General features: G+C 43.4%; 1 protein-coding gene and 1 pseudogene across 1 annotated transcript in view; both read left to right on the top strand.

The window, feature by feature from the left end:
• Positions 1-9,266, top strand: part of LOC133931520 (ras-related C3 botulinum toxin substrate 3) — a 32,200-nt gene extending 22,934 nt beyond the window's left edge. Inside the window, exons 3-6 of the mRNA XM_062378416.1 lie at positions 5,165-5,282; positions 5,404-5,466; positions 6,035-6,194; positions 7,288-9,266. Of these exons, the coding sequence (XP_062234400.1) occupies positions 5,165-5,282; positions 5,404-5,466; positions 6,035-6,194; positions 7,288-7,418 (472 nt within the window). The 3' untranslated portion in view covers positions 7,419-9,266. The remainder of the gene's footprint in view (positions 1-5,164; positions 5,283-5,403; positions 5,467-6,034; positions 6,195-7,287) is intronic.
• A 4,519-nt stretch (positions 9,267-13,785) lies between these two features.
• Positions 13,786-25,735, top strand: LOC133931756 (xenotropic and polytropic retrovirus receptor 1 homolog; annotated as a pseudogene).
• Positions 25,736-25,838: the final 103 nt, after the last annotated feature.

The following is a 25,838-nucleotide window of genomic DNA, read 5'->3' as shown; positions in this document are numbered from 1 at the left end:
CCTCCACAGCTTCTCTGTTGCTCCAGTTCTTGGATCTCAGCACAGCAGGTTTAGAAAGTTTAAGTTTCTGTCTGTAAGCCGGGATCAGGTGAATGAGAGCATGGTCGGATAGACCCAGGGCAGCGCGGGAAACTGCATGATAAGCCTTGCTGATGGTGCTGTAACAGTGGTCCAGGGTGTTATCACCCCTGGTCGGGCATTTTATTAACTGTATGTATTTCGGGTGCTCCTTAGATAAGTTCCCCTTATTAAAGTCCCCAAGAACAATAACAGGGGAATACGTGTTCTCTCTCCTTCTCTCCACTCCCAGTATCTGCTCAGCGAGTTCTCGTTGAGCCTTGCGCACGTCAGCTTGCAGGGGGATGTAAACTCCGGCCAGGATGAAAGAGGTGAATTCACGGGGAGAGTAGAACGGTCTGCAGGTGATGAAAAAAGTTTCCAGGTCCGGAGAACAGGACTGTAAAATTACTTTCACGTCGCTGAACCAGCCATGGTTTATATAAAAACGAATCCCTCCGCCCTTTGCCTTGCGTGAGAGGATCGGGTCGCGGTCCGCGTGTAACAGCTGAAAGCCAGTCATCTGTGCACCGGAGTCCGGTGTGGCTTCGGTCAGCCGCGATTCCGTAAAACACAAGACAGAAGAAAGGGAAAAGTCTCTATTTGTCCGGATCCACCAGAGCCCCGGAGCGCTTACCTCTCCGTCTCCGCTTCAGTCTCGCTGCGTGTCCGAGGAACACCGCACCTTTAATCAGTAAATCCACTAAATCCACGGAAGAGGCGAGAAAGTTGGGACATAAATCAGATGGTGTTGTGTCCCTGATGTTAAGAAGCTTGTCCATCGTGAAATGAATCAGAGTTGGGTCGCAATTAACAGAATTAAAACAAACACAGAAGTGCGCACCAACACACGGCAGCCGGTCGCAGCGCCGTCCTCTTAGGAAAAACACTCTACTCTGTTTTGTTAACCCTAACAAAACAAGACAAAACCTTCCTCTTACCACTCTCTGTTGCTCTCCTGTCTGCCCTCATTAGTTGAAAACCATCCACGGAGACCGGAGTGCGTTCGTTCAGCCAAGTCTCTGTGAAGCACCTAATGCTACATTACCGGTACTCCCTCTGCAGCCTGATTTGCTACGTTAGCACTTCCATCTTATTGGAGAGAGATCTCACGTTCCCCGTTCTCTTGGAAGGAATACATGTTGTTTTTACCGTCACTTCTTCGCCCGGTGCTTGGTTCCAGCTCAGCATCCCCTCCTCCTTCTTTTTATCTCCATGGGAATCACCTGTCTTTCTTTAGGGAATATCCTTGTGTTTCACAGTGCTAACAGCTGTTCCCAAGTGTAAATAATGAAGCCATGGCTGAAGGATCTCCTATAGTCCGCAAAAATAGTAGAGAACATATAACTAGCCTCAACAGTTGTGCATCCCCAGGCATGAACATCAAATCAAATTAAATCAAAGCACCAATGACAGCGTCATCGGAGCAGTGCAATTCTTATGACATGGCAGGCAAACATCTACGCAGTAGGCGACTTTACAAAATGACAAAAAATAAGATACTATGTAACATAACATATAACATAACATATAACATAACATTGTAACATATAACACAGTCAAGTGAATATTAAACTAAGTAATATGAATATATGTATAACATATAACATAGTCAAATTAAAGTCAAAGTTAAATGAAGCAGCAGTTTACAGGGTGAAGGAGTGGGGAATGTTAAATAAAATAATATGAATATATGTATAACAGCAGTTTACAGGGTGAAGGAGTGGGGAATATTAAATAAAATAATATGAATATATTATGTATAACATATTACATAGTCAAATAAATTCAAATGAAGCAACAGTTTTCAGGGTGAGGAAGTGGGGAATATTAAATAAGATAAGTATATGTGAAGTAAGTGTATTTGTATGATTAGGGGAGCACAATGTACATGGTGACTGTTTCAGAGGATAGAAAAAAAACAACATGCTATCTAACATAACATATAACATCACATCGTAACATATAACGTAGTCAAGTGAAGCAGTAGTTTACAGGGTGAATGGAATATTAAATTAAATAATATGAATATATGTATACATATAACATAGTCAAGTCAAAGTCAAATGAAGCAGCAGTTTACAGGGTGAAGGAGTGGGTAATATTAAATAAAATAAAATAATATGAATATAGATATTACATAGGCAGATAAAAGTCCAAATGAAGCAGCAGTTTGGGTGTGGGAGCAGAATGTACATGGTGACTGTTAAGGGGGTCAATGTTGATTGTTCAGAAGCCTGATGGCCTGGGGGTAGAAGCTGTTTGTGAGTCTGATAGTCCGTGCTCGGATGCTCCGGTAACGTATGCCAGACGGCAACAGTGTGAGAAGTCCACAGCCTGGATGGCTGTGGTCATTGATGATCTTCCGTGCTTTTCTCAGACATCTTGTATTGTAGATGAATTGCACGGAAGGGAGATGGCAGCCGATGATGCGCTCCGCTGTCTTCACCACCCTCTGCAGGGCCTTTGCGATCAGCAGCGGAGCAGCTACCAAACCAGGCAGTAATACAGCTTGAGAGGATGCTCTCAATGGTGCACCTGTAGAAGTTTGTAAGTGTTTTTGCAGCCATGCCCAACTTTTGAAGCCAAAAGGATTCTCAGCTGTTTTTGAGTTTTTGGTGCTTGATGGGGTGTAAATGTCCACTGACACTAACAGGAGATGGTAGATCATATGTTTTACAAGCTTCTTTTTAGAAGTGCTATGGAGTCTAATGTTAATCGTAATGAGTTTACAGAGCTTTCTACAAGAAATCTCAGTTGAGCTAGGATTTTTAAAGAAGTTGTTGGTTATAATTTGGAGGACGGGAGCTCAGGAGACAAGACAAAACATAAAGCACAGTTGACCAAACACAAGAGATCACAACATTTAGACCGGACATAACAACTAGGGATGGGCGTTCGATTAAATAGTCTTCATCGATTGTCAGGAGAATTAATGACGAATTTTCGATTAATCATTCATATTTTCAAGTTCAAAAATTCACTATTTATAGGCTATATTAAAATGAAGTGAAAAAACTAAGCGTATTTCCTCATTGAGATCTTTATTACAAGATGAACAAAATATGCGCTGCTGTAATCTTAAGCAGCAGAGCCGACAGCTAGAATCCGGAGCTACTAAACACAACTGAGCCTTGTTTTTTTTTTTCTCCAAAATAATATAATAATAATAATAATATTAAAAAAACATCATGTTAAACAACAATTAACCACATCTATATAATACTTAGGTCTGACAGGTTTTGCCAAATGTAACTCAAAACTATCAAACAAGGCACCGAGTCGAAAAAGCTTCAGAAAAATAACCAGTAACTCACATACAACCTCAGCACCAGCCTACGGGTTTTTGATGAGAAAGAGGAGCATGTAAACATGCTCTGGGGTAAGACGCGAACGCAGCCTGGTGACCGTCAGTCCAGCCGTCGAAAAAACTCGCTCTGAGGGGACTGACGTCCCCGTGATACACAGGTAGCTCCGTGCTAACTTGGCTAGCCTGGCCGATGCTCCGGTGTTTGCGCTCCCCTCATCCGTGTCAGACAACGCAGGCTCCTCGTCTCCCCAGTCTCTGGGATAGATTCGCAGTATTGGCAGTGAACCAAGACATTTTTTAACTCAAAATGGTCCCACTCTACACTTCTTCATGACCTCTTAATGTTTACTTTGGAAATGGAAATACACAGCCAGTCGCAGGTAACTGAGTAGGCCTGTGGCGTTTTTTTTTCAAACACTGCCCCCCGTGGTCAAATGTGTAATTAGCGAATTTCTCGATATAAAAATAATTTAATTCTTAATGATCAATTAATCGATCGTCGATTAATTATGCCCATCCCTAATAACAACGATGATCCGACAAGGTCAAAGGGGAGCACAGAGACTTATAGACACACACAGGGAAGGCTGGGGCAATTGGACACAGGTGGAACACACAAGGACAGATGCTGACAATCACAGACAGAAAGTGAAGAACAAAAATACACTAGGGACTGAAACTACAAAATAAAACAGAAAAACAGAACACGGAGTGAAAATTTTAACACAGAAACAACTCAAACAAACATAAACGCTGGGATGTACAAGAAGCACGAGGAGGTACTAATAAACTGAAAACACTTCCTCAAAGAGAGGTGGAAATTAAACACTGGAAAATACCAAACCATGACAGAGATAGTATGGGGTTAAATATGATTGGAATTATTTCCTCAAATTTAACTACAGCACTATCAGGCAGACATCTAGAAAAGGAGTTTTTCATTAAGGAATGTAGTCTGCTAACGAGAAGTTAAAGTTTATTAAATTGTGGTCTGATAGATTCGGATTATGTGCGAGTACTATTAGATTCAAGTGTGTGGTTACAACAATGAGAAGGTTAGGGTACACGCTGACTGAAACTAATTAAATCTAATACTGAAAAGAATGCAACGCTAGGGCTATAATTATTTTAAACATGAATATTAAAGGGCCCATATTGTGTAAAATAAATTATCTGGGCTTTTACAATCCGTGATTACTTGAAGGGGGTCAGTGGGTGTCCTCAAAGTTTGAAAACAGTCACTCCGCTGACTTATTCACTCAGTCCATTCTAAGAAATAAGTTATCGAAACCTCACGTTTCGTACTTCCTCCCCCGCATGACTCATTCAGGATTACACTTTGTCTCTCAGCTCGGTACCAGTCCAGCCTCCTAACCCAATACTTCTGAAGGGCTTCTACTAATAATGTGACATTTGTTTGTTCAAACTGTACAAAAAAGTGTGAAATGCTGTATATGTGCTGCTGTATATCTTCAACAGCCTTACCATAAATCCCTGCAGGAGAGATGACATTCGGGTTCTTCCTAGTATCTATAAGCATCTCCTTGATTTTGGATTATGATCCTGAAAGGAAGACGTACACCAGTTAGTAAAATCGGTCACCACAGGGCCATGATCAGGGTCATCAGAGCCTAAATGACAGAATCATCTTTAAAGAGTCTACTAATTATTTGTCTCAAACCAAAATAAATTGTTCCATGAACCACTATGTTTGGAAGTGGGACTAAATCAACAATATGGTTTCCCCCTTTCCCTAAACGGAGCTGCCATTTACTCATTGTAATGTCTTTCCTTCAGCTTTGACAACTACTCTGCAAATGTGATGGTTGATGGGAAACCAGTGAATCTTGGTCTCTGGGATACAGCAGGACAGGAGGACTACGATAGGCTAAGACCACTGTCTTACCCACAGACGGTATTCAAACTCTGTCCCCCCACATCCACATACGCACACAAACACACCCACACACACACACACACACACACACACACACATATTTAGCTCTCAACTAGCCATCTCTCTGGTTCTTTCCCAGGATGTGTTCTTGATATGCTTCTCCCTGGTCAGTCCGGCCTCCTTTGAGAACGTCCGAGCTAAGGTCAGTACGCTGACTGACCAGCCCACCTCCTTTTCCCCTTCAAGCCGAGTCTGACCACAAGGAGGCACATCTATGGCTCCACCTGGTTATTACACTGTTACCTCACTTGTCCAGACCTTGGCTTAGAACGGTCTAAATTTGAAGTCTTTCCCCCCAGGGATGTGGCACATAGACATGTTGTTAGATGAGGTCTGAACTAGTGCAAACACTCTGCAGAAGGTGCGTGATGGCCTGCTGTGGTGTAGTCTGCTGAGCATCATGTGTTGCTCTCATATCAAATCACACTTTTCTTTGGTCCCGCCTCCTTCTGTAGAGTCTGTATACTAGTCTGTCGGGATTCTCTCTCATCATGTGATGTGATGTGATGTGACTGGATATTTGTGTTTAGACCAATTTATGCCTTCTTGCAGACCGATCCATTTTTGTTGAATGTAATCTTGGCAAGGCACTCATTGCTCTCCCTCTGTATCCAGCTAACTGTTCTCTTTTTCCTCTCTCATTGACTTTGTCCCTTGTATATGCATATGTACGCTTGTGTGTTTGTGTGTGAACGTGTGTGGCGCAACAGTGGTACCCTGAGGTGAGACACCATTGCCCCAACACACCAATCATCCTGGTGGGCACAAAGCTAGATTTGCGAGATGACAAAGATACCATTGAGAGGCTGCGAGACAAGAAGCTTTCTCCCATTACTTACCCGCAGGGCCTGGCGATGGCAAGAGAGATTGGTAAGGCTGTGTATGGCATATGGTTTGTGGTTCGATCCAAGTCTACCACATCTGCATGCCAAAATGTCCTTGGGCAAGTCACTGAACCCTGAACTGCCCCTCATAGAAAGACTGCTGCCCTTAGATGAACTGTATGAATGTGTGTGTGAGTGGCAATAAACTACTGCAAAGCACTTTGAGTGGTCCTTATGATTAGAAAACGGCTATATAAATACAGACCATTAATCATATGCACAACTGCATATGTTTTGCATTATGATATTGACAGGGCAGAACAGTTGGGTAACCGTTGTATTAAATTACTGACTAGTTGTAAAAGAGACAATGATAGCACAACCAATAGTAATAGTAATGATAATAGTGCTTAGAATATATAATAGGCCAATAGTAATATTAATACCTGCAGGTCTGAAGTCAGGGATACCTGAAGAATGAGGACTGAGAGTTTTTTCTGTGATTTTAAATGAAGGTGAGGTTGGATCTGCATCAAAAATATGCTTTTATAATCATTGTAGCCTTGTTTAAGTTAATGTAGCCTTGTTATTAGGCAGGTGAAATATAGGGAGGAAGTTATCGCAAATCCTGTCAAATAGTGTATCAGGAACCCTCATACTGTAAGGCTGTAAGAAGAAATTTAAATTTCAGATAAATATTATCATGGAAGCAAAGATGCATTTTCATTAACGATCAAGAGGAATCTGCTACGGAGACAGGGTTAAACAAATTGGACTATATATTTTGCCTAAAAGAACAATAAACTGCACTTACATGTTTGATGACATATTATGTTAAATGTTTTATTAGCTCTGATTGGTTGTAGGTGGATGCAATTGTGTCCGGGGGTATTATGATCTGTGACCGTTGATAACACGACCTGGAAAAATGTACTGAAAGACTCCTGACTAACTTGCAAATGCATCAGAATTTTGTAGGGAGAAACAGACAAGGTGTCAGGTCCTGTTGCCCTAGGTGGATGATACATGTTGGATTGTAGCTGTCTTCTTTCAAATATTCTTTAGCCCTGCATCAAAAGCACCACAAGCAGTGTCACTGAGAACTATGTTTCCCATCATGTCCTCTCCCTGGTCCTCAGGGGCTGTGAAGTACCTGGAGTGCTCTGCGCTCACCCAGCGAGGCCTGAAGACTGTATTCGATGAGGCCATCCGAGCTGTGCTCTGCCCTCCACCAGTAAAGAAAAGGGGGAAAAGGTGTACCATGTTTTGAAGCGATAACACTACATCACCATGAACAACAACCACTACTTCTCTGAGAGGATGAGAGAGAAAACTATAGAGAATGAGTGTGTACTGCTGAGATTGCTTTCTTTATATTTATGTTTTAAACAACAATGATAGATTATTAACTGGGCCCCGTGTTCACTCTGTGGTAATTAGTAGTGGCAATTTGATTAAATGGTAAACATATACTGAAATGGAAAATGTTTCAAGGTGACATCTGAGGCCTGTCTTATAGAGGGGCCTAGGGTCAAAATCGAGTGTTAATAACATGTAACCAAACTAAAGCCGTTTCCAGACAGGAAGTCGCAACGGAAGATTCTCCGTTCTGACGCGTTCACAACAGTATCAAATCCTCCACAGGATTCAGGTGAGGACTGGCACAGCGGGCAGAGGCAGGATGCAACGTATTAATATCGCTGCAAAGATCACTTTTTTTGTCCTTGACTTCTAGGTGTCTTCACGTTTTCATCTGGAGATATTTGTTTTTTCATTTTTCCATCTGTCGCATGTTAGAAGTGGGATCAGCGTCCCCATCCCTCATGGTGAATCCTGTGGAAGATCTCCTGCTGTGTTTTCGCATTAGCTCCCCCAGACTTCCTGGGGGCCAGTCTGAGAAAGTCCTCAAAAACTCTTGAGTTCAGTACATGTCTGAAAGCAGTGTAAAAGATGTGGCTGTAAAATGTTATTTAAATGTTATAAGAAATAATATTCAAGCTCAAATGTTAATAGTGTCATGTTTTTTTTAACCACATGTCATGTTCTTCATCAACCAACACCATCTTTGGGTCAGTCATTGGATTTGTTTTTTAATTTGAAATGTTTCAGTTTAGGCAAGGTGGAACTAATTTATCCGGTCTGTGCTATTTCTTTTAAACACTTCAGTTCTTACATTGTACAACCTTGTTGCCTAAGTTCTTCCTGTGAGGGTGTGGGAACTTGCATGGGTCTTAATTTATCCCATCGTTTCGAACTTGTCTCTCTTCCTCTGTTTGTTTGTGTGTCTGTATATGTATATATGAATGCTGGTGTTATTGTGTTTGGACAGGAACCTGTCAGTGAGACAGTGTTGTTTGACAGTTTGGGATAGATCATAAAACACACACAGTATTGTTTTAAACCACGTTTTAGTGTCCAGTTTTTGGTACTATTTCATATTGTATTGTAGAAATAAACAATACTTTTCAACATATAAAGAAAGAAAAAATGGGTATCAATGACATTTTGTGATGTACAGAATAATCCTTAGAAAAAAATATGTCTATCTACATGTACCTGATTATTTAGCTCTTAAAGGTAAATTTAAAGGGATTATAGTCACTCATGTTGAAGTTAGAAATGTTGCTAACAATGTTCGATAAAGGGGCCGGTCTTTGTGGAGTTTGTCATTATGGCAAACCGCACAGATTGCCCCTTTATGACTTGCATTTTTGTATGGTTGCAGGCCTGGAGTATATCTCTCTCCCTCGTGTTGTGAGAAAGAGCACTAAAGTCCACTCTGTCATGCTGTCTTTGGTTGGCAGAGCAAACTGTATGATTGAATCATGTCATGTTGTCCTGCCAACTAAATGTTGAAATGTTGCTGAGAAATGTTGAAAAAAAAATCGTATCTACTATTGCATGGAAGTTCACTGGTTATTCGACCGATTGTTATTATTAGGAAAGGTTGTATGTTAAAATGCATTGGCCATGTACGTATGTGATTTAAGACAACTTGTACACTTGTTTTAATTATTTGTCTTATTTTTTATTACTTGTGTGGTGACATATTTAAAGTTTTTGTAAACTAAATACAAATGTCTCTGTAAAGTGGTTGTGCTTTCTGTCATGATTTAATGTCTGCTCATAAACAAATAAATATGAAACAGTAACAGAAAGTGGTCCTCCTCTTGGAAACGGGGGAGGCCAGTACCTATAACAGATTAGATAAAGGTAGTGCAAATTAGCCCAAAGTTAAACTAAAGTTTTACTTCAATATCAACCCTCAAAACAAAAGGGACTAACCCACCGAACCTGCTACACAAAAACACAGGTTACATACTAACTAACTAGTCTGTGGTTTATGGTGACCTTTAATCATTCAGTTACACACACTGCAGTAAAATGCTTAAAACAGTGAATAAAGTCTGAAACTGCAGTTTTTCTTAACAATGGTAGCTAAATCCGCATCTCAGTTACACAAACCAAAAAGTCTTCAAATAGTGAATGAACGCTTAAACTGCAGTTTTATGTAGTAAAAAAACTGCACACTTCAAACACAAAAATTTGGTTAAGATGTGTTTTTTTTCCCTCAGTTAAAACTCTGAATTAAGGCTAAAAGTGCACTTCTGTGTCCATATGAATAGTCTGGTTACCTAAGTCTTAATTCTGAGATTTTTAGATACTCTTTGTTTGTCATTTCATTGTTATGAAAGGTTCATAATTATTATAGGCTAATCCCTTTTCACCAGATAATGTGTCAGTGTTCCCTCGGCACAGTCTGTCGGCTTGTTGCCTGTTTAACCACTCCTGTGTTCAGCTCTGGTGGAACCTGCAACACTGTGTTTGTCAGTCTGCATTTAAGTTCCATTTTAGGCCTGTGTAAGTGAGGCTTCACAAAATCTGTCAAAGCAGGTAACCAGCATGAAACATCCAGACTCTCCTGACTATTTGGGTAAGCTTCAGGCGTGAACAGCCAAAATACACACAGCACTTCACTACCCCACCAGGGAGGAAAACATACAGGACCACTGCTCCAGGCTATTGAAGGACTACAACGCAGTTACTTGTTTAGCTTTGAGACTCTGATTCCTTTCTGGTTCATCTTCTCCTGCTTTATAAACATTCCACAATAACCCCAGTTCCCAGTCCAAAACAAAAGCCTCCATCACAGGACCAGAGGTTCCAATAAAACTTTTCCCTTCCTGATACGGAATATGATACCTGGACATTTTTGTTACCAGTGTAAAAATACAAACATATCTTACAAGTATGCTACCAACCTTGTGTGGATGTGATGTTTGCTATCATTGTTGTTTGACCTGGCACAGTTTAATCCCTTTACAGACAGCGAATGAATGCCATGGAGCTTCTTTTATTATCTAATTTGAAAGTCAAAACTGAATATGACATATCTTTATACTGTACATATATATAAATATATATGAAAACAATATAAAACAAGAGTGCGTCTAAATGTTCTATGAAGCAGTAGGATGGATATTCCAAAAAGCTACGACAAATTAAACCAGCCTTTATCATTTTAAATGGTGAACTATGTCCTTGTCTAACTACTGCAGCGCCATGATGGCAGAAAACACCTCTGCAGAGGGTGGTGAAGTGTAAGTGTGTGTAACTGAGAGCAAAGGGAGTGTTGCTGAAAAACTAAAAAACACCAATTGACCAATTGAAAGTACAGCCTATTACTGAGAGACAGACATGCCATAATGGTAATAATGAAAATAATAACGATGGCATGAGCTGAGACACAAATAAAATAGCAGAATAAGGCAAAAAAGGGATGATGAGATAACTGTAGTCTGACTGTGGTGGCTGTTTGTGTGCTGGTGGGAAAGGGGGAGGGAGGGGTGAGGGAGGCAGGGAATTGTTGGGACACAATTTAGTTAATTTAGTATCTTGTCTAAAAGCAGCCAGTCTGAAACACAGTGAATCATTGAGTGTGCACAGCCTGACTCAAAACCGTCTACCTGTTCTGCGGGTTTGGTTGTTGTTGGTGTGACAGTGGGTGCATGTTATTGGTTGGACACACAGGTTCTCTGTGTCCACTGTTCAATGAGTGTTTACCAGACTCTAGACTCTACCAGCACCAGTCTGAAATCAAAAAGTTTGCAGGATTCTGTAAAGCCATCTTAATTGCTTAAACAGCACTTATACCTTTTGCCATACCACTGGAGTACATATAAGTAAATATAACTTTATTATCTTTATGATCACACAATCTGATCACACTAAAAACATTATACTTTGCAGTTTTCAAAAGATTGGTTTCTAATACATATTATCAGAGATTTTAGATGATTTTTATTTTTATTGGCACATAACAGTAGGCTCAGTGCTGAAGAAGCTTTAGAGTAAATATTGAAATTCCGATCTGATCAGGGCGGTACTATGATGGTGTGATACATTTTTTAGGCTGATTGACCAATGCACAGAGGAGTTGTTATAAATCCCTATTTTTGGTCGAATCATCACAATACGATGCCACACCACTGTTGTGCAATAGTAGGAGTAGATTTGACGTTGGCTAATTATTAATAATCATGAAATATGATTATTAAAATAACAATTATTTATTAAAAATAATTAAAAATTATAAAGCTATTAATTAAGAATAGTAAAACAATTAATTAGAAATGATAAATAATACAATCTGTAATCATGGCTTATCGTAGCGGGGCACCACCCTGGTTACAGGGACCAACTAGTCAAACTATAGTTATCAGTCTCAAGTGATAAACGTTATATTAATAATCTAAATATTCAATATTAATGATTATATAATAAACAATGAAGGGTTTTAAGTTGAGCACAGGCTATAGTAATCCAGCTGTATTCACATACAAATGCATAAATAATCACAGAAATACAAATACATTAATTACAAAAGTATTTATTAAAGGGGAAATAAAGTTAATGTTATTTAATGATCCTTCATTTAACAAACTCTAATATTTCAAAGATGACAACAGCAGCAGCAGCACTCATCACAATTGTCAGACATGTAATACAGAGTATCTGTGTGTGTGTGTGGTCGTGTGTGTCTGCCTGTCTGTGTGTGTTTGTGTGTGTAAGAAAGAGAAAGGGGAGTGGCTATGGCGTAATGACGAGGTCACGTGGTGACGTCCTCTGGCCGAATTCAAGGTGATGTTACATTCACGTACTTCCAAGATGGAGGTTGCCTAAGTGAAGCCAAGTTGCGAAAAGCAAGATGGCTGCCGGTCAGACTTTAAACAAAGGAATTTTTAAGACAGAGATTTCTTATCTCGTGGTTTTGGCGCCGAATGGTGTCGAGATGTATAAAGGCTCTTTAAGTCTAGATTTCTCCATGTAACATGAAACATGTGAAAGGAGGTCGGGACGTGTGTAAAAACAGGTTTAGGAGAAAAGAGAGAGAGAGAGGGAGAGATAGAGAGAGATCAGGAAAGCTCTCAAAACATCGTCAGAGACAAACTTCCAGCGAAGCAGGCAGTCCAGTTACATGAGATTTATCTTTTAACAGATGTAAATCTCCGCACAATATCTCTGACGGTAACACGTAAAAAGGAACGGTGGTTGCAACGGAGGTCAGCGCTGGGCCGAAATGAGCGAACTTCTCTTGCTCTTGGAATGGAATTCTGCCTCGTCTCTTCTCTGACGGAATTCTGCCTCGTCTCTTCTGCAGGGATGAACAGCAGTGGCACAGTTGTTTTGGAGATCATGGAAAAGAAAGTTTCTGAGCTCGGCCTGCGAGCGAGTTCCTGTGCGCAGCCTTTTCAAGTTAAAAACAAAACAGTCTTTCAAAATAAGATTCAACTTAAGATAAAAGAAAAATGAAAGAAATAAAAGAAACATCTGGGAGACCCCGAAGGGCCCTAGTCGAAGTCCTTAGCAGGAAGAATGGCTGATAAAAAGTTAAAGTTGACCCTTTAGAGCTGGAACATCTGGAAGGCCCCGAAGGGCCCTGGTCGAAGTACTTAGCAGGGAGAAATGGACAGCGATTATTGATGAGCAGCAGCATTTATTAACCTGTGGAGGCCTAGCCTCCTTGAGGTGTGGTCATGGGATGATGCTGGCTTTTAGCCAATTGAGTGTCAGAGGTCAAAGGAGAGTGGGAGCGGCCAGGAGCAGAGCAGGGGTGTCTGGGGAGACCCCAGGGATTAAGTTACCACCAGAAGATACAATCTCCATGCTTGATCTTAGAGGGAGACTTTAGCTGGCTTCATCTTGGCTCAAAGGCCACACTTTTACGACCCATTGTGTGTGGATCCCACCACATGGTTAGTTCTGTAGGGACTCTTGCCCAACACCACGTTAACAAGATTTAATCTACATGTTGTTGAGATGACACTCACTTAATCTAAAGTTGATCTGAGGGAAGCTCTAGGAGGAGTCTGTTCAAATACAACAAAGTATAAATGGTCAAAAATTGCCACCATATACAAAGCTACTTGAGACTTTTTTGTTCGTCTGGTCATGATGCCCGTGTGTACCGATTTTCGTGAAGATCAAGGGAAAAGCAAACCCAGGGGGATCAGATCACATTTTAAGGCCCCGTTAGCGGGGGCAGTCTGAGAGGACAGTTGATGGAAGTGGTAAGTTTCAGCTATGTTTACAAACGGAAGCATGAAAAAAAAAGTCAGGTGTTAACAGAAGCAGCTATGGATAATCTTGGAGCAGGATACCTGCTGCTGTGTCTCTGCTCCATCTGCTGGTCAGACCAGGACAGTACAGAGCTTTGCTGTATGAAGTGTGATAAAATAAGAAGAAGACACACATAAACAGGACTAAACACACAGTATCCTGTTTATTTCTCATCTAAATTCAGGTCCATTAAAGTCTCGTTCATGAATCTAATGACTCTTATCTTCTCACAGTCACAGATGAAGATACACTTAAGAGATACTACGCCAAGTTTGAGGAGAAGTTCTTTCAGACATGTGAAAAAGAAATGGCCAAGATCAACACCTTCTACTCTGGTAAGGACTGCAACTGATTAGCTTTTGGATATGGTAGAACTGGAGTTGGACAGCATGAATGTGTAAAAATATTGTAATACAGGAAGGAAAGTTTCTAACATCTTTAAGAATCCAGAGCAAAGGGATGAACTACCCAACATTAGTGGGGCATTCTTAATAAAGTTCTGTTATTTTAACTGTGTTAAATTGATATCATCCTTTCTGTCGTTTTCGATTACTCTATCTACAGAAAAGTTAGCTGAGGCTCAGCGGCGTTTCGCCACACTTCAGATTGAGCTGCAGTCCTAACCCTATCACTGGATGCCCAGAGAGAGAGCGCAGCTAAAAGTAGTGGATTGAGGAGGAGGAAGACGGTGTTCGCCCTGTCGCAGCAGGAACGATGTAAACACAGGATCTGCAGCTGGCTTTCTCAGAGTTCTACCTGAGCCTCATACTACTGCAGAACTATCAGGTACATAAGCACGATCACGCACGCACTCACGCACACACACACACACGTCATCTCAACACACATAAATAACCAAACACAAGGGACACATTTTTACTGCTTTGTTTCAATTTTCCAAGGCTCAATGAAAGCAAAAACTGCGTTTCTGTTCATATACGTATACTAAAAACATAATCATTAATATTTAAATAATTAAAATAGTACAGACAAGTTGACACATAGTTAATATTATTTATTCTTCATAGTTATGGTTTGAGATGCACCAGTTATGGTATTTTAGGTCCAATCATTTGTTTATGTCCTTTCCTCATGCTAAAACAGGTGTTACCATAACTAAATGTCAACTTCTTATTTTTAATTATTTACTCAGTTTGTCAAATAAAATAACCAATTAGTCATTGAATTCACTTTCGGTTATTGGAAATAAATATGTGTAATGTAAGGGGTGTGATTGTCATTGAGGACCAGCACCATCATCCACTGTTCACTTCACCCCTGCCTATCACCATAATACAGACGTGGACAAAATTGTTGGTACCCTTCTGTTAAAGAAAGAAAACCCCACAATGGTCACTGAATTAACTTGAAACTGACAAAAGTAATAATAAATAAAAATTTACTGAAAATGAACTAATGCAAATCAGACATTACTTTTGAATTGTGGCTCAGCAGAATCATTAAAAAGAAAAACAAAAGAAAATGGACTGAACAAAAATGATGGTACCCCTAGAAAAGATTGAAAATATTTTGACCATAGGTGTTACGGCCAGGCTTTGGATACAGAGGGAGAGACAGAGGCTGAGGCAGAAGTAAAGTCCAATGAGATTTATTGGATCTCCAATAATGCAGACAGGCAGGTTGGTAGTAGACAGGCAGGCAGGCACGATGGCAGACAGGTAGTAGACAGGCAGGCAGGCAGGCAGGATGGCAGACAGGCAGGCAGGGGCTGGAGTCGGGGCAGTAGTCCAGCTACTGATCCTGGACAGGGAGACAGAGAGGGTCAGACGGGAACGAACAGGATGTAACGGAAATCTTCACAATATGAAGCTGCGACAAGTAACTAGAGTTTAGTCTGTAGTCCGGCACCGACGGAGAGCAGGAGTGGAGCTTTTAAAGGCAGCTGGTCAATCAAGGCCCCAACTCCAGCACACCAGGCCCTCATCAGCAATTAGTGACGCCACCTGAACACACAAGCGAGAGAGAGAGAAATAAGGAGAGAGAGAGAAAGAGAAGCTAGAAGGCAGGTGAGGCAGGGGCCATGACAACAGGGACATGTTAAACTAAGGTGTGTCCTCTAATTAGCAACACAGCAATACAAATTCTTTTTTTGAAAAGGGTAAAACGTGTGCCACCGCATTTTCTTCTTCTTATTCTTCTTATTATTATTTGTATTATCACTGAGCAAGAACAGGCTCCAGCACACAACACTGGCAGCCGGGGATGCTCGCGCCCCGTGCCCTCGGGTCACGGGGACCCCCGAACTACAAGAGACGTGCCCTACGTCTTTGCGTGTGTCGTGGGCAGCTAAACAAAAATTAAATTACTGAGCAAGAGTCTTCTGCTGCTGCTGCTGCTGCTGTAACTTCGTAACTCTTCTTCATCGTAATTTTTCATTACGTTCGTTTGCATGACGCAGGGAGCTGGACCGGGCCAGCTTCGCGAGTCTCGGGGTCAAGGAGACCCCCGATCAGAGAGACGCCCGTCAACGCGAGCTGCAGCGCGAGCCCGCCCCCCGGCGCGAGCCTTTGAGGAACGTTACCGTGGTCGGCACGGTTTGGAAGAACAAGCCCGAGCTCCCGTCCCGAGCGGCGTTCTCCTCCGTGTTCGCCTTCACGCCCACCGCCACTCTGGTGTCTTACGTCCAGAGGAAGAAAAACAGGAACGTGGTGCTCCTGAGCACATGGCACTCGGAGGCCGACGTCAGCGGCCGCGCGGACGGCAAACCGGTCGTCGTCCTGGACTACAACCGCAACAAAGGAGGCGTGGACAACCTGGACAAGGTGATCGGAACGTACAGCTGCAGGAGGAAGACGGTGCGCTGGCCCCTGGTCGTCTTCCACAACATCCTCGACGTCTCTTCCTACAACGCCTTTGTGATATGGCGAGAGGTCAACCCCGACTGGATGTCGGGCAAGCGGAGGGTGTTCCTCGAGCAGCTGGGAAAGGCTCTCGTGGCTCCGTACATCGCGCGTCCGCCGCGGTCGTGAAGGCCGTGAAAGCGGCCGCCGCTGCTGGCACCGAGCCGAGACACGTTGACAGCGACCGAGACGACGCTCGGCCTGTTTAGCACTGGTCGTTGCAACCGCAGCCGCCGCGGCCTCCGTGGCAGCCCCGCTCGCGGCGAGTATGAGGAAGAGGTGTCAGATATGCCCCAGGAACAAGGACTTTAAAACTCACACAAAGTGCTGCGGGTGTGACAAATACATCTGCAAGGGCTGTTCGCTTTTCTATTGCCTATCTTACGCGTGCTGATGTGTGGTGGGCTGTGTGTTTGAAGCAGAGGGGAACGTGTGCGTCCGTTTGTTTGAAGCAGAGGGGAACGTGTGTGTGTGTGTGTCGTTGGTTAAATCAGTACCAAAATGCTCACAGCCAACAGCATGGGGAAGCAGGGACAACACAAGGAGAAATAATAAAAATGAATTTCTTTTTTTGTATTACTGTGCGAGAGTCTTCTTTTCTTCTCCTTCTTTTCTTCTTCTTCTTCTTCGTTGGTGGAGGTGTAGTTGTGAAGAGAGGAGGTGAAGGAAAGCACGTTCAAACTTTTTCAGGTTTATATATGTTTATTGTATGATCATTGTTTTGTAGTGTTTGTGTACGTGTAGTGTAGTTTTCTGTGTGTTGTGCATGTCTCGTGGCGGGGATGGCGTCCGCAGGGACGCCGCTGATGTCCTTGAGACATGGCGTCAGGCTGGTGCCTCAGCTCGTCTCCACAGTGGAGCAGGTGCTGTTGGCCGTGGGGGAGCAGGTAGGGTACGGGAACATCACCTACGCTTCCAGGATGAACAAGGCGCTGGTGATCTTCTTTAAGGATCCAGACTCTGTCACTAAGCTCATTGAAAGCGGGGTTACAGTAGAGGAGGAGTTCATTCAGGTGTCCCCGTTAGCGGTAGCTTCCACCCGGATCACCGTGTCCAGTGTCCCTCCGTTCATCCCCAATGAGGCGCTGGAGCGAGAGCTGCGGCGCTTCGGGAAGTTCGCGAGTGGGTTCCGCGCGATGGGTCTGGGCTGCAAAGACCTGAAGCTGAAGCACGTCCAGTCTCTGCGGAGGCAAGCTTTCATGTTTCTAGATAATGAGTCTCACACACTAGACGTGCATTTCCGGGTTCGATATGAAGAACAGTTCTATATGGTGTACGCAAGCTCGGGAAGCATGAAGTGTTTTCAGTGTGGAGAAGTGGGACACAAGAAAGTGACGTGCGCGCACAGGAGACGGGCGGCGGGGTCCGCGGGAGCGGAGGGAGGGGAGGGCAGCGCCGGGGGGACTAAGCCTGCGTGGGGACGGTCGGCCAGTAAAGTTGGCAAGATATTCACAGATTCGGACTTCCCGGATCAATACGTTGTTAAAGCACAAACGCTGCATAATTCACAACGTAGTAAGGTAGACAAGGGTTGTCTACCTAACCCTAACCCTAACCAAACGTAACTGTTTTCTAGGTGAATCTCGGATCCATGCGGGCTCCAGTAGGTCTCCTGCAATATTTTCGGCGGCTGTGATGTAATTCAACCAAAGATTCATCTGAGAAATCCACCTCCTGGAAAAATATTTCCAGAAATTACGCTAAATCACTTTGCCCCAAACTTAGACCTGTAGCATAGTCAGCCGGACTCCCTGAATCTGTGATGTGATTTTGGTGACAATATACAATATGAGACCAAAGTTATTGAATAATATTCATAATTTATTTTCCAAAAGTATGTAAAATAACATTTTTTTTTACTTTGTACTGTAGCATGGTCAGGAGGACTCGCTGGACCTGTGTCTGGATTTTGGTGAGAATATACAGTATGAGACCGAAGCTATTGAATATTTTCCATAATAAATAATTCCCAAAATTGTACAAAATCGTTTTTTCACAAAGTTAGTACTGTAGCAAGGTCAGCCGAACTCCCAGGAGATGTATCATGATTTTCGTGGAAATATACATTATAACAGGGAAGTTATTGAATAATTTCCCTAAAAAAATATTTCCAAAAATTATGATATTTTTAAAAACTTTGTTCTCTAGCATAGTCAGCAGGACTCGCTTTACCTATAACGAGATTTTGATGAGAATATACAGTATTTCGGTGAGGTTATCAAATATTTTTCTAATATCTCTTTTCTGTGTTGCACTTTGTAGACGGTCCCTGCACACTCGTTTCTGAGCAAGCTATACGTAGACACCAATGTTACGTGTCCATCACGGAGGACGACTCTAATTGCCTGTAGCCCGTTGTCCACATTACTACGGTGTGAATTATGCAGCGTTTGTGCTTTAACAACGTTTTGCTTATGACGTATTGATCAGGGAAGTCCGAATATATGAATATCTTGCCAACTTTACTGAATTGTCGGCCGGTGCTGCTACGTCCTCTGAGGCTGCTGGTTCTGATGCAGCGGTTCCGGCCGCGAGAGTGCCGGTGGCTGCGGCGCCGGTTGCGGTGGTGGCGGCGGTGGTTTTGGTGGATTCCGGGCCGGGTGCGGTCGGTCCGGTGGGTCCCGGGCCGGAGCCGGCTGAGCCAGACTAGTGATGTGTCGTTCGTGAACGATTCGTTCGTTTTGAACGAATCCTTACAAGGACTCGGGAGTAACGAGTCCTCTCAAAGAGAGATTCGTTCATTTTCTCGTGGCCGAGCATCGGGACTGTTGCATAGGCTGATGCAGGTCACGTGAAAAAGCTGGATGTGCTGGCAGCGTGGGGATCAGGAGCTCTGTAGATTCCCGTTCATGTCCGGGTGGACGTGCAGCGGTATGGAGGCTCCGGTCCCCAGCAGGAACACCCCCATGCTGGACACCTCCGTCTCGCAGATGTGCATGTAGGTGCCCCGGAGCTCTGCACTGCGGTCACCGGCGAGATGAGCTCGCCCTGGTCATTCGGTCATCTGTAGGCAGATGACCGAATCATTGATGAATCATTGGTGGACTTTTATAGCGACCTGTTTGGGGCAGAGGAGTGTGACGGGGAGGCTGTGGCCGAGCTGCTGCAGGACCTCCCACAGCTGAGTCCAGGTGAGCGAGACACCCTGAGCGCTGACATCACGCTGGAGGAGCTGACCACTGCTGTATCTCAGATGGCTGCAGGCAAGTCACCAGGGTTGGATGGATTATCAGCAGTTTTTTTAAAACATTTCTGGAACAGTATGGGACAGGATCTGCTGAATGTCTTGAAGGAGGCATTTGCTAAAGGGCTTCTTCCGGCCTCCTGCAGATGGGCGGTAATATCACTGCTACCGAAGAAAGGAGATCTGACCCTGCTGAAGAACTGGAGACCCGTCTCTCTTTTGTGCAGTGACTATAAGGTTTTATCTAAGGTTTTAGCAAATAGACTCAAGGCTTTTATGGAAGTATTTATTAGTGCTGACCAATCTATCAATTGTGTACCAGGAAGGTCATTCCAGGACAATTTGTTTTTAATGTGACATTTTTGATTTGTGTACAAGAGCTGCCTCAAAGTCCCCCTAAAATAATATCAGCTTATGCTGATGACGTAAACATTCTTGTCCGGGATCAGGGGGACATACAGGAATTAGAGGGCAGTCTGGCATTGTATGCAAAGGCTACGACAGCCAAGGTGAACTGGGAAAAGAGTGAGGCATGTGTGATTGGTCAGTGGGACGCAGGGAGAGTACCCCGTCTCCCTGGGAACCTGACATGGGGAGTAAAAGGGTTAAAAGTCCTCGGTTTGTTTTTAGGCAGTGAAGAGATAGAGAGGCAGAACTGGGAGGGAGTGCTGGGGAAGGTGCAGCTCAAGTTGTCTAAATGGAAATGGTTGCTGTCCTACAGGGGAAGAACTCTGATCGTCAATAACCTGGTTGCAGCGTCCCTGTGGCACAGACTCCAGGTGCTGACTCCTCCACCGGGACTCCTGCAACAACTACAGAGGCTGCTGGTGGACTTCATCTGGTCGTGTCATCAATGGGTGCGGGCGTCCGTGCTGTACCTCCCTGTGGCAGAGGGGGGCCATGGACTGACAGACATCATATCCAGGACTGCTGCTTTCAGACTGCAGGCCGCCCAGAGGCTGCTGTACGGATCCACACTGTGCTGGTCGGCTGTGGCCCGCCTGCTGCTCTAGAGCTGGTTTCCTGGTCCTAACATCCACATCCTCATCAACGACAATACAAAACAAGTTCAGGGAGGCAGGAATAGGGAAGCTGGGCCACCTGACACGGACATCACTGGAGAGGCTGGCGGAGCTGACAGGTATAAAATCTACCAGGATGGTGCGGAGCCTCGTGGATGAGGTGTGGCAGTCACTGCCCCAGCCTCTTCGGACCTTCGCCCAGAGCCAAAGCCAGGCTGACCAGTGGACAAGAACAGAAGAATACCAGTTTCCTATCCTGAATGTGAGTCCTGCAGTGGGGGAGTGGAGAGAAGAGAGTGGCCGACTGCTAACTCTCAGGACTCCAGCACTGGGCCCTTTCAACACCTCTGCAGGGAAACAGCTCTACTGCAGCTGTGTGAAGGTCCTGAACTGTCGCTCTCTTGAAGGAGTCAGGGAGTCGAAATGGACGGAGGTTTTTGGCTCAGATTATTCCCCTAGTGGCAGCTGGCGGGTCCTGTACAAACCTCCTGTGGAGAAACGGATGGCAGACATCCAGTGGAGAATTATACACGGAGCTCTAGCTACAAACAGATACAGGTCCACCTGGACCCAAGCACTGGGGGGGGGGGGGGGGGGGGGGGGTGTCCTTTCTGCTCGCTGCCAGAGACCCTGGAGCACTTAGTAGTGTTGTGTCCCAGGTTAGCTGACACTTTTAAACAGCTACAGCAATGGGTGGGTGGTTTAGGAGAGGCCTTCCCGCTACCACTCTTTGTTTTTGGACCAAAGTACGTTGCCAGGAAAAAACATACTATGGTTTTAATGAATTTTATTTTAGCTTATGCCAAGATAGCAATCTGGGTTAGTAGAAAAAACAAAATGGTGGGGGGAGGCTGGACAGATCCACTGCTCTGCCTGAGGGGTTTGGTGGCAGCTCGGCTCAGAATTGAACATTCATATTTTACACTTACGGACAATCTGGAGGGATTCAGGGCAGTGTGGGGGGTGGGACAGGTCCTTTGCTCACTGGTTTTAAAATTTTAACAGAACATCTGGAAATGTTATCGTTGGTGTATGATGTATGGGTGCCTCGAATGTTTTTAACATTTTCTGTGACACATAATTTTGAATAATTAAGGATTTCTTTACTTAAATAAAGTTATTCAAAAGTCTTCTTCTTCTTCTTCTTCTTCTTCTTCTTCTTCTTCCTCTTCTTCTTCTTCTTCTTCTTCTCATCACGAGCAAGAACAGGCTCGAGTACCATCACTGGCAGTACCAAAAACGCTCACAGCCAACAGCATGGGGAAGCAGGGACAACACAAGGGATAAAAGGTGAAAAGTAGTCACTGTGCTGTTTGGAATCATGGTGTGTACCACACTAAACATGGACCAAAGAAAGCTAAGGAGAGAGTTGTCTCAGGAGAATAGAAAGAAAATTATAGACAAGCATGTTAAAGGTAAAGGCTATAAGACTAAAGGTCCAGGGAACTGTAGCCAACCTCCCTGGACATGTCCGCATGAGTCAGCAAAATGAAGAGACGGATAATACGAATGGTAACCATAGAGCCCAGAACAAATTCCAAAGAGATTAGAGGTGAACTCTAAGGTCAAGGTCCATCAGTGTCAGATCGCACCAGCCGTCGCTGTTTGAGCCAAAGTGGACTTCATGGAAGACGACCGAGGAGGACACCACTGTTGAAAGCAAATAAGACCCTAACCCTAAAATGCATATTGACAAGCCACAAGGCTTCTGGGAGAATGTCCTTTGGACAGATGAGACAAAACTGGAGCTTTTTGGCAAGTCACATCAGCTCTATGTTCGCTGATGCAAAAATGAAGCATACAAAGAGAAGAATACTGTACCTACTGTGAAACATGGAGGAGGCTCGGTTATGTTCTGGGGTTGCTTTGCTGTATCTGGCACAGGGTATCATAAATCTGTGCAGGGTACAATGAAATCTCAAGACTATCAAGGCATTCTTGAGCTAAATGTGCTGCCCAGTGTCAGGAAGCTTGGTCTCAGTCGCAGGTCATTGGTCCTCCAACAGGATAATGACTCAAAACACATAGCTAAAAACACCCAAGAATGACGACGTGCAAAACATTGGACTATTCTGAAGTGGCCTTCTATGAGCCCTGATCTAAATCCTATTGAACATCTGTGGAAGGAGCTGAAACATGCAGTCTGGAGAAAACAGCCTTCAAACCTGAGACAGCTGGAGCAGTTTGCTCATGAGGAGTGGGCCAAAATATCTGTTAACAGGTGCAGAAGTCTCTTTGAGAGTTACAGAAATCGCTTGATTGCAGTGATTGCCTCAGATGGTTGTGCAACAAAATATTAAGTTAAGGGTGGCATCATTTTAGTCCAGGCCACTTTCATTAAGTAGTTTTTTTTTTATTATTCTGTTGAAATTCAATTCAGTGAATTTGTATTTATTATTACTCTTGTCAGTTTCTAGTTATTCCAGTGACCATTGTCTTTATTTAAAGTAAGGGTACCATCAATTTTGTCCCCTTGTGTTTACGTCAGGGATTAGCAGGTGAACGTAATGAAGCATTCCGCAGAGACGTTGTGGAGTCCAAACCAGACCAAATAACTGCAACTTCTGATATTGCTCTGCAGCTGCTGGATGTGTGAATACAGTGCTATGAGCTAAAATGTTCACCATATTAACTTTATAATATAGTTGTTCACAGCTTGCTCTCACTCAGTCAAAAGCAATTAAAACTTTTTTAAGTAATGAAAGGACGTTGAGCTTACATGTGTAAATGAAACTGCTTTTATCCCCACTGAGCTCTTACTCCTCTTAAGCTCATTTCACATCTTTCATCAAGTGTTTCATTAGCCAGTATTGATTGTTCTCTTCTTTTTTCATCAAACGCTGTTCTGTCTCTCCCTCTGTGTCTCCACATCACCTGAACTTCACAGGTTTCAGGAAGATCCTAAAGAAGCAACATACGATTTTAGAGACTTCGAGGGGGGCCGACTGGAGGGTGGCCCACATTGAAGTGGCTCTGTTTTAAAAATCCAAGAAAATCACACAGCTCATCTCTGAAACTGAGTTACACACACAATTGTTTATATGTAGAGTTTACTAAAAAAATCAGAGTAAACATTTTTTCTTGAGTGTACAGAGCACGAAGAGAATGACTTAAACTGAAGCACAACGCAGGACAGGAATGCATCAACAGCATATCTAAGAGCAAACAAATTTGAGCAGGAGCGGAGAGAATCTGCCCGTGATCAGGGTTTGTTTGAGAGAGAGGACAAGGGTGTGAGGGAAATCATTACAAAATCTGAAGAAAGATCACTCAAAATAAAAGAGCACACTCTTGAATAAACTAAATTAATGCCAGAGTTTGTGCTTTATGGGTTCATCCGTCACATTTTCATGAACGAGGGGGCCTTGAGGGAATTTCATCAAATCTGACAGGAATGTTTATTTGGTCTTGAGGATGAAAGACCTCAAGATAGTGACCTGAATTTGGGAGGTCACTATGACCTCCCAAATTCATTTTATTGCCATAACTCAATAATGAATGTGCTGATTATAACAGATTTTCAGTAAAAAAGTATAATACAATAATGTGATGATAGTTTATATTTGAAAATTCAAAGGTCACTGTGATATCATAATATTCTGCAAATATTTTTCTGACCATTATTTAACAAATCATGGTCTCTACATGTGTGGTTCCCACCGTGAAGCATGGAGGAGGAGGTGTGATAGTGTGGGGGGGCTTTGCTGGTGATATGGTGTTGGTGATTTATTCAAAATTTAAGGCATACTTAACCAGCATTGCTACCAGAGCATTCTGCAGCGACATGCCATCCTATCTGGTTTGCGCTTAGTGGGACCAGCATTTCAATTTAAACAGGACAACGACCCCAAACACACCTCCAGGCATTGTAAGGGCTATTTGACCAAGAAAGAGATTGATGGAGTGTTGCGTCAGATGACCTGGCTCCAAAACCACATGACCAAAACCCAAATGAAATGGTCTGGGATGAGTTGAACCGCAGAGTGAAGGCAAAGCAGCCAACAAGTGCTCAGCACCTCTGGGAACACTTCAAGACTGTTGGAAAACCATTCCAGGTGACTACCTCATTAAGCTGGTTGAAAGATTGCCAAAAGTGTGTAAAGATGTCATCTAAGCAAAAGGTGGATACTTTGAAGAATCAAAAATATAAAACATTCTGGTTTGTTGAGCATTTTTTTTGATTACCACATAACTCCAAATGTGTTCCTTCATAGTTTTGATGTGTGCAATAATAATCTGCAATGTAGAAAGAAATACATATAAAGAAAAGAGAAGGTTTTTCCAGAGTTTTGACTGGTACTATATAAAATGTTTGAACAATTTAGGTGTTTTATGATATTAATTGTGTTTCACTCTGTATCATCATATCATGATATCCTGCTAAGATGCTGCCTGTGTCTCTACCTGCAGCCTGCACCTGCTTTGACCACGTTTAGAGTCTGACTTTATTCTGGAGTATTCCTTGTCTTAATGGTAACAATGGTCATTACAGGTAGAACAAACACATGCACACATACACACAGACCAAAGGATCTGTTATATTTTGCCATTTTAAAGGTCTGATACTTAAACATACGGAAGAGGATTAGGGCCACTGTGGAAAAAACAAGTGAGTTCTGACTTTTTTCTTAGAATTCTGACTTTAAACCAGTGATTCTCAAACTGTGGGGCGTGAAGGCATATCAGGTGGGGCGCGGGACCGGGAGAGGGAAATGTGATGCCGGGTTCCAACCATACACGGAAGCGCGCGGCGCTCAGCGCGGCCCTCAGCGCGGCCCTCAGCGCGGCTCTCAGCGCGGAGCACCGCGCTTCTGTGTATGGTTGGAACCCGGCATCACATTTCCCCCTCCCGGTCCAGCGCCCCACCCCGCTCTGCGCGGCACTCAGCGCAGTTCTCTAGCGCACAGTCGCCTGGCTGTTCACGCCGGAAGACTTGACGCCGAAACCATCGGTGCAGGGCGCGAGGCGCAGCCGATGTGAACGGCACAATTGAGTAACAGAAA

This window comes from Platichthys flesus, chromosome 20 (genome assembly GCF_949316205.1).
Source record: "Platichthys flesus chromosome 20, fPlaFle2.1, whole genome shotgun sequence".
Lineage (NCBI taxonomy): Eukaryota > Metazoa > Chordata > Actinopteri > Pleuronectiformes > Pleuronectidae > Platichthys > Platichthys flesus.
This window is presented reverse-complemented; position numbering and strand designations above follow the sequence as displayed.